At 37.5% G+C, this 12908-nt stretch overlaps 1 protein-coding gene across 4 annotated transcripts in view; it reads left to right on the top strand.

Moving 5' to 3' along the window:
• kcnab2a (potassium voltage-gated channel subfamily A regulatory beta subunit 2a) overlaps window positions 1-12908 on the top strand; it is a gene marked incomplete at its 5' end in the record, with an annotated part of 203954 nt that overhangs the window by 73102 nt on the left and 117944 nt on the right. The window contains one exon of one of the 4 annotated variants that reach the window (XM_079844311.1): window positions 5766-5807. The exons of the other annotated variants lie outside the window; for them this stretch is intronic. Coding sequence (XP_079700437.1) covers window positions 5766-5807 — 42 coding nt within the window. The remainder of the gene's footprint in view (window positions 1-5765; window positions 5808-12908) is intronic. 4 annotated transcript variants of the gene reach the window in all.

The raw sequence follows: 12908 nt of genomic DNA, 5'->3' as shown, positions 1-12908 counted from the left end.
CTCCCATACACACTCTATTGTTGCCCTGATGGCACATTTACATCAGCTTACTGATTTTCTATTCAAATTCAAAGAATCATTCACATACAGTGATCTACCTACATACACACTCTATTGTTGCCCTGATGGCACATTTACACAAGCTTACAAATTTTCTATACAAATTCAAAGGATCTTTCACATACAGTGATCGACCTCCATACCCACTCTGTTGTTTCCCTTCTTGAAACATTTACACTACCAGCTAATGACTCAGACTGTAATCAGACAATAATCATACACCAAAACAGTTTCTTCTCTCAAGAAACATTACTTGCTTCACATTATTTGCTTACCACAAAGTACTGCGCTGTCTCTGTCTTCCTTTCTTTCCTCCTCCCCTGGAATTTCTGGAGGCAGCGAGAGATGTTGCAGCCAGGCAGGAACATTTTGTCTGTTTTCCAGAGGCCTCTGGTACCCTTTCATCATCTGAAGTTTCCTCACTGTTGAATTACACAAAAAGGATTAGAAATAAACCCAACATAACAGATTATCTTGCACAGAAAATAGCACATATTATTGCATTTTTTCCTCTGACACATTTGGTCTGAACTTTGTCCTGCTTTCTACATACACAACTGTACATACATAAAGTTATATGCTCAAGTACGTTGTACAGGGTTTCTTCTAGAGGTTTACCAATACTCCCATGTCACATTTCGATAAATAGCACAATACTGAACTCACAATACAATATTATTGCGATACTCCAAGGCATATTGTAAAAAGGATAACAAAAAATATACCGAAATGCTAAATTTGGTATTACATTAGGGGTGGATATGAATAGGCTTGGACCTGGTGCTGATAACCAAACGCACAGGACAATGGTGACAACATAGTAAAAACTATTCTGGTGATAATAGCCGAAAAGACTGAATTATTTTGGACAAATATGCTTACACTCTCACCCACTCACTGACTAGATATATTTAAATATTGCTGGTCACTTTTTAGTGGCAACATAAGACTTTTGTCATTATCAGGTCCCACAAATATTCCCCCATTGCATTACTATACATTATATTCAACATTTTATAGTAATTGAATGTAGTACTGACACTAAAACACTGTGAAATTTAACTTTTTCCTCACACTGTCATTTTTATTTTGGGTGAAATATACACAATACAGATTTTCACTATCCACGATACATTGTTACAACTTACATCACTAGCTTCTAACTCAGAACTTGAATAAAAAAGGAATTTTGCGGTACTTGAATGTACTAATAAGCCGTAATAGTGTAGAAACACAAAACTACAAAACAAAGCAACAAAAACGTACTAAATGTAGACACTTACCGATCTAAAACAGGATCGAGACCTTCCAAAAACATTTCCTCTTCTTCAGAGTCGACGCTGGATACAGCACTCTCTTCTGAATATTCCACATTTTCTTCATCACTGCTTCGCAAAAGTTCTTCCAATGCAGCAGCAGGAGAAAATAACTTCTGTCCTCGACGTGGATCCATTGCAGGCGAATGCTAACAGAGCGAGCGCTAGTGAGCAAGTGTAGCAATGGAACCTCTGTGCGTCACGAGGGGCGTGCGTGAGTAATTTTCCAGGATGCAAATGGTTACGCAAACAAAAATACAATGTGATACTCGCGAGATTTATGCTAATCAACACATCGGCGTATTCGTTATTGCATAGACTACATGTTAGATGACAACACAAGACTTTCCCAATGCTGTTTTTTTTTTTTTTTACCAAACACATTTGCATGTGGATAATCATGCGTCACCAAAAGTGACTGTCATCTTTCAATCTTTTCTAAAATTGCGTGGCTAGTTTTCATCAGATATCTTCTGGGCGGTTCTCATTCAGTTCCAGACACTCTACTAAATACATTGATACGTTATATTTCATTGAATAATGCGCTTCATGCGTACAGTTCATCAAATAAACAGGACAGCGTCCTCGTGATTAGTAAACTTCAGGAAGTAAACAACAGAAGTTCTATAGCTTTTTTTTACCAGTTTGCTTGTTTTTTGACAAATATTTACTATGGACATCGTACACTGGACTCTTCCCATGGAAAAAAGGTCGAAGTCACCATTATTCTGCCAAACATTACATTTCCAAAGCACAAAAAGGTAAGGGACCTCCCTCTCTTTGTTGTCATATCACATTGTTTAGATTCATACAGAATGACAAAAAAACGTTGCAAAGTTATCTTGATTGTATAATGCTTATACAGATACGAATATGCAGTCTCTTATCTTTCAAACAATGTACTGGTTGACCTTATTAATTGACAAAATGATATTGTAAACTAGCGATCAATGTAAACACTATCAAACGTGGGGCCGTCGGCGATCTTTGAACACAAAGGGGTTAATTGCCAAGTTCATAAATTATGTCACTGGTTTGGGGGAAAAATGCACAAAAGGACTAATTTTCAATATAAAATGTGATTATGGACTGGATATTTTATAACTTTTATCACAGTCTTGGACATGTCAAAGACTAGAAACAACATTGGCTTTGATGCATTGTTAGTTTTTGTGCATCATCAGATTTTAACTTTTTCTCCCTCATTTACTGTTCGTGGCTGTTTTTGCCCCATTGACTTCAATCTAGATGTTGGGTTTGGGAACTCACCATTGGCAGGGCTCAATCCGAGGGGCAAGACAAACGGTTGTCTTTCAAATTCCCTCTGTACGCAATTGGGTAGCGCTACAACCAACCAGAGAGCAACGTGAAGTGGAGCTAGTTGATAGATTAAACTTTCGCCGTATCCGGTCGGCAATTCTCTGAACACATCTTCCTTTCCTAAGAATGACTTACTGTGCGTTCTTTGTTCTTTTCTCAAAGAAAAGCTTAACTCCAACTCTTCCAGAGTCGCGGCAAAAGCTGATTCCAAAGTCTGCCGTTCGCCAGCTTCTTTGTTTACGAGTAGCACACGGAACCGCCGCAACTCTTTATGTTAAGCCCGCCCACCGACTCTATACACGATGTGATTGGCCTGACCAGAGTTTTGTTTTTCCAGCTTGCAGGTCTACCGAGAGTTGCTTGACTACACTTGCGGCAAATTAGTTTTAGGTTGCGTCTAGATTTCTAGGCTACCATTGACTTCCATTATAACCAAATTTTTTGATTGCAAAGCCTACTATTGCAAAATGATGATTGCATAGTAAATTTTCCCCAAATCAGTGACATAATTTATGATCTTGGCAATTAAAAAGTTAAAATCCTGATTAGTTTTCCAGTAGTTTTGATCAGGATTGATGTTGATTAATAGATTTATGCAAAGAAAATTGAAAAAAATATTTATCTGATAAATTTTTAAAGCAGTTTAATTTAGTGGCTGTTTTCATCCACGAACATAACGAAAGGGTAGTGAATTTGCCCACATTGTATTGTTGAGTTTTTTTTTTAAATTTCAAAATATATGTCAAAATAAGATGTCACCAAATCATTCCATTTGCTGAAAGTTATGGCCAAATTAAGACTCGAAAACACCCCATAGTGGATGAAAACGTCCCCAACAGTGCACAAGGGTTAAACATCTTTTTGCGGCTTTAAGTTGATTTAAATTTACTCACCTACGTTTTTTTTATTCATCAAAACTTTTCGCGTTATGCAGTAAATTCAGTTTTTATGACTGGATTATGTCTGCGATATGAATCCTTATGAAAGTTGTGTAGTTAAGAGTAGTGAACCGTATATCAGATCAAACAGCGCTGACATGGAGCCATGAACGAAGATCAGGGGTTTCAGTCCACAAATCATAAACATTCACCAGGATTTACTGTAGTAACACCACATGGTATTGTGGAAGAAATAGTAGAATTTTTGTTGTTGTTGTTGTCATTATTCATCTCAGGGTTCGTACAAACCTTTGCGATTTGAAATTCAAGCACTTTTCAAGGGTTTTCAAGAGCTTCACACTTCTTCCAGCACTTCAAAGCTCTAAATATTACCAAATTTTAATGTTCTTTTTAATGTGATGTTTTGTAAAACTAAAAGTTTAAAGGTGTAAACCACTTTGTGGCAAACAAGCACTTTTATTTTAAAAGATATAAAATGACCACTATAACCAGTAGATGGCGGCATAGGAGCACTTACTGACTTCGTATGCCATTTACACTCCCGCCTAATATATGGACAAAAGTAGGAAGTCACAAAGTCTCATTAAAAACTAAACTTTTCTTCAAATTGTGACTGAATTACCCAGAAACCAAGTAAAGAGCTCCTTTAATAGTCACTGAAGCTGTCGGTCAGTTCAGTGTGAGAGTATAAAATAATTTTATCTGCATATCAATTCATAAACCTTTGACTAGTTTATTCACATGCTGAAAGGTTTGGACCCCAGGTATGTGCTACCAAGCTGCAAATATATTTTACAAAAACAATTCAATTCAATTCAAATTTATTTGTATAGCGCTTTTCACAATACACATTGTTTCAAAGCAGCTTTACAGAAAGTGCATTTCATAGATGTACAGTAAAAATGTTAGAAAGACAATGTTAAAGAATAACTAGTGTCCCGAGATAACAACAGAAAAGCAGATGGGAAATAATTAGCGTAGCTGCTGTTCAGAATATTAATGCTTTTGATCCGATTTAACTGTAGTATAAAAAGATAATTATAATGTGAATGCTTGGCTAAAGAGATGCGTCTTTAATCTAGTTTTAAACTGGGACAGCGAGTCTGAACCACGAACAATATCAGGAAGACTATTCCAGAGTTTAGGAGCTAAATGTGAAAAAGGAAAATAAAGTTAACTTGTTTTGAACAATTTCTGTCATCTGCAGATTGATTTTAAAGGGATAGTTCACTCAAAAAAAAAAAATTAGCCCATGATTTACTCACCCTCAAGTCATCCGAGGTGTATATGACATTCTTCTTTCAGATTAATAAAATCTGAGTCGATTCGCTTCAGAGGGCCTTTATTAACTGCGTGGAGCACGTTATTCGATGGACAGATGCATTTTTTTTTTTATGGACTTCAAAAACAGAGCAACTATTACTGCCATTATAAATGCTTGGATTAGCCAGAACATTTGTAATATAACTCAGATTATATTCGTCTGAAAGAAGAATGTCATATACACCTAGGATGACTTGAGGGTGAGTAAATCATGGGATATTTTTCATTTTTGGGTGAACTAACCCTTTAAGTAGGAGGGAAAAAATAGATTTAAATCGTAAATTGGATTTTTTTCTGAAAAAAAAAAAAGTGGTATATTAAATTTTTTTTGGCCATATCGCCCAGCCCTACTTCACGCAGTTCCTTAATAAACCATTTGTTTGTTATATCTGCCTTTTTTATACTGTAGCCGATATGATGATGGTTGTAAATTGATAAATCGGTCAATAAATATCGGGGGCCGATACATCGGTGCATCTCAAATTTTTAGGCTTAAATATAGGGGGAAATTCAACAATGGATTTTGGATTTATCTTTTAAATGTCAGGTAAATAGCATTGCGTTTTAATGTTGTCTGGCCATTCTTTAATTTCATCGTTTTCTTTGGCTGTTCTTCTCTATTATTTCTTTCTTTATTCACTTAGTCATCAGTGTTGAATCCATTTCTCTGAGCTCACGTTTATAGGTCACTGCTAAAGCTGATACTGCATTTGCGTAGATGTGCACGTGCGTGTGTTTGTTTAATGGCCTCTCACTGTTCTTTCCCCTTTTGCCTGTAAGACTAAGCTTTCTTTTCGGTCTTGTCTGTCTATCTTCTCTCTCTCTCTCTCTTTCATGCTGCCCTCAGTGCAAGATACGGGAGCCCAAAACGGCAGCTGCAGTTTTACAGGTACTCTTTGTTTGCTGATTAATTAGCCATGGCCATCTGATACTGCATTCGTTTTCATCTGTTTTGGAAAGCACTTTCAAGTCATGGGTTCATTGTTAGTTTAGCTGACGCCGGTGTGATTATGTCATTGTTTCTGAAAGCGAAGGGAATTATATTCATAGTACACGTGATTCTGATGTTATTTGCTTGTATTGGTTAACAGCGGATAAATAATAAATGCGACATGTCTTGTAGAATTACAATGAGATGAATTGAGACTAACTGGTGCTTAATGTTGTTGTATAACTTGTAAAAAGCGGTAGTTTACGTACAGTGGGAACATCTAATCTCACTTGTAATCTGTGCATGTCGTACACCGGTCTACAGTACAGTGGTGTGTGTCAGAATAAGTCCCTAACACTAAGCTCTTAGATTTAATTTCACTCCATGTAGAATTAAAACAGTGTTGCAGGTAAGTCATGGAGTTCAGGTTTCCTTGGCTGTGGAACACTTCTGAAACTCAAAGCATGACAAACACGAGCCCAGAGAAGCAGTGAATGTTCAGTAATCTCATATGAGGAATCGTATTTCATCCCAAATTCACACTTGGTTAGATATTTATGCTGGTGCGTGTTTTTAAATCCTGGCTTTCCCAACACTCGTAGAGTGTGGTCATTTATTCTTTGCACATTACAGGCAGTGTTATTTGGTTAAAGCTGCAATATGTCAAATGATTTCAGTAAAATATCCTAGGCCAGTGTTCTATATTTTGTTCAGTTGAGTACTTACAATATCCCAAATTTTTCCAGCTATTTGTAAATGGTGAGATGCTATTTTACCCGAGGAACCGGGACGTGTGAGGGCGTGGCCTGTCGATGACATCATATCCGCGTTCCCCTCGGTTTCCGGTTTTATTCTGCAGAAACGCTTTCCTCTCACTGCAGTGTGAACAAGTGTCATAGCAGCCGCTGAGAGAACACACAGAGTAACGCCATCCCATCATCAACACACTCAGATGAGTCTAATATGATCAACAGAGCTGCGTTACCTCACACTCATGAGCGGAGGAGCGGAAGTGGCGCCGGCGACTGTGGCATAATAAAAGTCCCGCTGCTCGCGAGGTGTGTGTTGCGTTCATCTTATTAACAATCGCTCCAGTGGTTCCTCAGCTCCACAACACTCGGTCCTGCTTCTGCTTCAGACTACAGTAACATTAATAATCCCATCCATCCACATGATTTCTGCCCGAGTCCTATCCCGATTCTTTTCCCAAGATTCTGCGCTCAAACGTGGCGTCATCAAGCTACGCCTTTGTTTTGAATAGGCGACATCTAGCGGACGGAAAATTTACATAGTGCACCTTTTAATCAATTATTCGGTTCAAAAAGATTTTTTTTTTTTTTTTGTTGAACATGTTCTGTGAAATAACTTTTAAGATTGTTTTATTTAAATATGTCAGCAATATTCATAACTAGATGTTTTTAAAGTTAATGTTTGCAAAAAATGAATACTGGTTAAAGCAAATAATGTATTCGTTTTTATTGTTATAATAAAATAACTAGCTATAAATCATTCAGCTTTCCATAATGCACTCCAATTTTTCCTAGTAATTCTCGCAATTTGGCAAAACCTAATATAAACTAGCAAGAAAAGCAGAATTTACAACAGTGTTCAATGCTTCACAGAATACCAAATGTTTGTTTGCAAGGCATACAAGCACATTTACATCATTAGCGAACATGTTATATGGTGACATATAAGAAATAGGGATGTAATGGTGCGTTCACACCGGACGCGATTTGATGTGATTCGCGCGAGTGATTTACATGTTAAGTCAATGCAGAGACGCGAAATGGCATTCTGCGGTGCGATTCGCGCGAATGAGGTGGTGTGAAGGACGCGAATTGAGTGCTTTGAACGTGCGAATCGCTCAAATCGCTCAAGTTGAAAAATCTGAACTTTGGCGGATATTCACGCTGCGTTAACCAATCAGGAGCTTGCTCTAGTAGTGACAACAATGAGGAGAAAATCTGTATATTAATATCTGGTTCAGACAATATGATTATCACTGTGATAACATTAAATGACATGAAACACAACCCAGTCTCTTTTTGTTAAATGCAAGTTTATGTATGATCAATAATACAAAAGTATAAGTAAAAGGTATAATAAGCTATACATGAAATAAAGCAAACAATTCAGTCAAACATTCAAAGTCAGTGCTAGTAGGCTAATGTTACAACTGTAACGTACAGTTATAGCCTAAAAATTTAAAAGTAATGAAACTTCACTTTGCCCTCAGCCTAAACGATTTGCCAGGGAACAAATTATAGATCCATGAGACCAAAGATCGGCTGTTACAAGACGAATTATAGCTCGAGACACACCACAGAGACATCAGAGCCAGCGGCAGAAGGACTGGCTGAGGAAAGGCTGCTCTCGCCGGGTTAATGAGCGCTGAGCGCCACTGATCCACTGGAGCTCACAACTCCGAAAACGCCAGATAAAATGTTCAAATAGGCGCTCTCTTTATATAAATAAACCACATATTTGAGCTTTAAACAACTACATTATTGACTGAAAAAGCATTAAAACTACGTTTTGTCACACATTAACAGTAGATTTTAACAAAAAAAGACGTGCAAACACAGCCCATGTCAGCCATTTCTTAACGAGACGAGCCGCTGGCAGAAGCCCCGCCCATGATGGGAATTTGCGTCTGTTGTGCAGTGAATGTCACACTCGATTCCCGTGAATTTCACGCGCGAATGAAGTGAGTAAACTCAAAATGTTCAAGCATCCACCTTCGCACGATTAGCGCAAATTATTCGTGTCAATCGTGTCCGGTGTGAACGCCACATATCAATGCATGGATATAGATCGATGTGTCGATTCAATGTGTAAAAAATCTATGCCATTTATAAATACAAATTTTCACATTTAAAATTTTCATGCAATGTCAATTTATGCATTCTCATTTAAACCACCTTTTAGAGCTCATGAAAGACGCTCTGGAGTCGGACAGTTGCTGTCGCCGTCTGATTGGGTGCGGAATCGTCACTAAAATGTATAGCGCGCACACACAGATTGCCCCATCGCATACAGCGCACAAATAGGCAACTGAATTGAGTCTTCTTTTACTTATTTTTGTGCTTCAATAGATAAAGGTCTATGATTTTGCATAAAAGAACTTTGCTAGAGTTTATTGCTGTTTCTAAATCATGTTACTTTCTCCCGGGTGTATGTTAGATCACAACACTGGTGTAGAGAGCACTAATAAACTCAATAAACTGGGATGCACACTGCTATGTATTGGAGTCTTTTACTGTAATACTTTTGCACATGAAAGAATATTAATAGTCTATCTTGTTCTGTCCTATTGTTGTTGCCTCATTAAAAAGCTGGATCATTTCACGCTAAATTAGTTTGCATGCAAGAAACTATTGCAAATTATGTAGGGAGGAGCATAGAGTCTTTATGACATCTGAACAAGCTAGAGATGCTCGATGATGGAGTAGATTTTTTTGTGATGTTGCATATGCAGCATCCTCCCTGCTGATGGCACAAGCTCACCTGAAAGCAACGGTTTTATGCAGCAGCTGCTTTTAGCGGTCAGATTGAGCGCATCCCTTTTACCCTCATCTGCAGTGCACTTTTCTTCCTGTTTTAGTGAGGGATCATATTTTTATGGGTTGAAAAAAAAAAGGAGTTGTGCTGATGGGTTCTTAAAACCCCTGACTCCGTAGCTCTGAGGATAATGAGCACTCTATTGAATTTTGATTTCACAGCCTCGCACATTTTTGTCCTTTTAAGCTCAAAGTCTTTTAACGTCGCATCGCCCAGATGCACTTGACAGGAATCGATCACCATGTTCACCCACATGGTAAAGGAAGGTTCCCTCATTTCAGTCATTATTGTAGTGTGTTAAGGGTTACTTGTTTGTAGGTTTTAACAGTGTTGTGATCTTATGTTTTATTTCTTTAGCTCTTTGAATGTGTATAGCACTCCTACACAATTAACGCACACAGTACTGTATGAGGATAATAGTGTGACTAGATCTGAGATTGCATAAGTAAACTGGCTGTAACCGTGTGCTCTGTGGGATTTACCGCAGTCCTCCCTTTTAAATGGCACACCCCTCATTGCAGCACATACTGGAATAATGCAGTGACTTCAATGCAGTGTTTTGAGGTCTGACAAATACCAGTTTAAAGGTACACTACATATGAGGGATCTTAAACTAAGAATGAGCCAATTTAAACAGCATTTATTAATCTAGGTTCATTTCTAAATATAATACATTATTAGTTGACGTTCATTTATACACCTTGAAATGCTAAAAATACATTTATATATGTCCAAATTAACTATTTGTTTTTAGTTAACTAAGGGTGGGTTGCACCAACAAGGATTAATCTTAAATCTAGATAAAATCAAGGTTTATCTAATACTTCTGTTGCACCAAACTTTAAACCTTGTTTAAACATAAGCCGGTTTACATTTAAACCATCATTCTGATCCTGGATTTAATTTATATTTAAGATAGATTAACTTTAATCCTGTTGCTCCATAACTTTAAACTCTTAAAGGTCCTGTTCTTCGTGATCCCATTTTTCAAACTTTAGTTAGTGTGTAATGTTGCTGTTAGAGCATAAATAATACCTGTAAAATTATAAAGCTCAAAGTTCAATGCCAAGCGAGATATTTTATTTAACAGAAGTTCCCTTTCAAAGCCTACAGCGAACGGCCGGTTTGGACTACATCCTGGTACTTCCTGCTTTAATGACGTCAGTAGAACAGTTTGATGACTAAACTCCGCCCACAAGAATACGCAAAAAAAGGGGCGTGGTCTTGTTGCTCTCCCACGTGGAGAAGAGGAAGTTTTGCGTTTGTAGAGTGTGTTTGTCGCCATGTCGTCGAGACGCTGTTATTTTCATCCCGGAGTCAAATCACCTTTCTTTGGCCTTCAGCGGCTGTAGTTTGAGCGCGTTCATCTCCCCGTTATGGTAAGAGGCGTGAACTTTCCAGGCAACGTGCGCTAAGCTGCTGTCCAATCACAACACTGGAACCGCTGGCCCAATCAGAACTCGTTACGTGTTTCTGAAGGAGGGACTTCATAGAACAGGGAAATCATCAAGGCGTTTTGAGGACCGTGAAAACAGCGGTATACAGATAAGTAAATTGTGTAAAAAATACTGTGTTTTTTTACACGCGAAACATGAACACATGTTATATTGCACACTGTAAACACAATCAAAGCTTCAAAAACACAGGAAAAACGGGACCTTTAAGTAACTATAAAATAAAGTGCCCCTACAAATAAACTATGTAGATGATTAAACAGAGATAGAAACAGTGGGAGTGTCGTCAGGTCTCAGGGTTGTTTATTACTAATAAAAATGAAAAATAAAGCGGATTGAGCCGAAGTGTGAGGGTCGTGGCGGCCCATGAGTTTACGCCTGCTATTGAGTCTGGGATGCAGATCCGTCACTCATCTCGGTGTCGGACAAACAAAAGAAAAGAGGAGTGTATTTAGCATTGATGGCAGCGGAGAAGATGAGGCGCCTCGCGTTTCTCATGCCCGCTGGTCACTCCGCCAATCATGACAGATGTTTGTCATAAGTTACGGTGCCACAATATTCTCCGTTAATTGGTAGCTACTATAAATATATTTCCAGGCTTGTGAAAATCCGCACGCGCAGTGTTTTCATTGCCTGCTTGATCAGTAACGGTCGCTCTACATAGCGCTTTATAAAGACAGCTGACATTTTACAAGTTTATTTCCTTTATTGGCAAGAGCTACTTATGTCAGAGAGAGAGTTTCTGGTGGTCAGTAAAGAATGAAATATTAGTATTGTTGCTGTCAATGGCGAATCCATCATGGTGGCGAAAATTAATCATAAATGGAGGTTTTAATCACAGGTTAAATTCTAATCCCTGATTTGTTAATCTGGGTTTAAAATTAAGTGGTGCAACACATCTCGATTTAAAATAAAGCCTTAATCACCAAATCCTAGATTAGCTCTAAACTGAGCTTAATTTAATCCTTGTTGGTGCAACCCAACCTAAATGTTATGTTAACATATAGAAGCTTTCTATAAAGCCTTTAATAAAACAACACTGCAATCTGAGCATAGCACTACCCCTCTGGAAGTCCAGGTAAATCAATGCAAAGGCAGTACTGCATTTCTAGTAATGATGTGTGTTGGCATATATCTGCATATAACGTGGAAGACTCGTTTAGTTAAGGAGTCAATATTCTAGCTCTTTGTGAGTATTGAATCTGCTGATTTCCGGTAAGGGAGCTTCATTGATTTTCAGGATGAATTTTTTAACATTGGTTGTTGAACTTCTCTTTCACTTTAGGCCATTAAAGATGGATGTGCAAATATCGTTTCATGTGTAGGGGTCAGAGTTTAAGTGTCTAAAGGCTTTCATATGTGTGTGGTTTGATTGTCGTTTTACTTTTTGTAGAAAATGTTTTTTTGTTGGTCTGCTATTGTGCTGCTGTGTGTTATACTCAAGAGATTTGGTATCTTGACACCATTTTTGACACCAATTTCGACAGCAATTTCATCATTCAAATGAGTCGCTGGAGAGCCATTTGATGTTTTTTTTTAAATGTTTTCTTATAGGGGTGTTACACTACACAAAACTGACGGTTTGGTACGTACTTCGGTTTTGAAGTCATGGGTACAGCAGGGAAGAAAAACTAAATATAAATTTTTATTTTTATTTTTATTAAACACTGATTTACTGAACAAATTGTGTCTGTCCTTAAATTAATTCAATTATAACTAAACGATTCTTAAAGATGATAAAAAAAGAGCTCTGCTAATGCTGTAAACTAGGACCCCTTACTTGCACATTACTATAATATTAAAGGTTAACAACAGAGCCCAAACTATTAGCCTAAATTCAGTTGATGTTTATGTTGGATATAATAATCAACACTCAAATATAGGGATGTAACGATTCACTCAACTCACGATGCGATACGATTCACGATATGATTTTCTCACTTTTTTTTAACAAAATTTAAATTTAAGACAAATTATAAAATAAAAAAGTGTCCTTTTATTTCTCAGACAAAATTCTGCATATTTCTTTGTAAAATTTAAA

The sequence above is a fragment of the Gobio gobio genome, assembly GCF_949357685.1.
Source record: "Gobio gobio genome assembly, chromosome: 19".
Classification (NCBI taxonomy): Eukaryota; Metazoa; Chordata; class Actinopteri; order Cypriniformes; family Gobionidae; genus Gobio; species Gobio gobio.
This window is presented reverse-complemented; position numbering and strand designations above follow the sequence as displayed.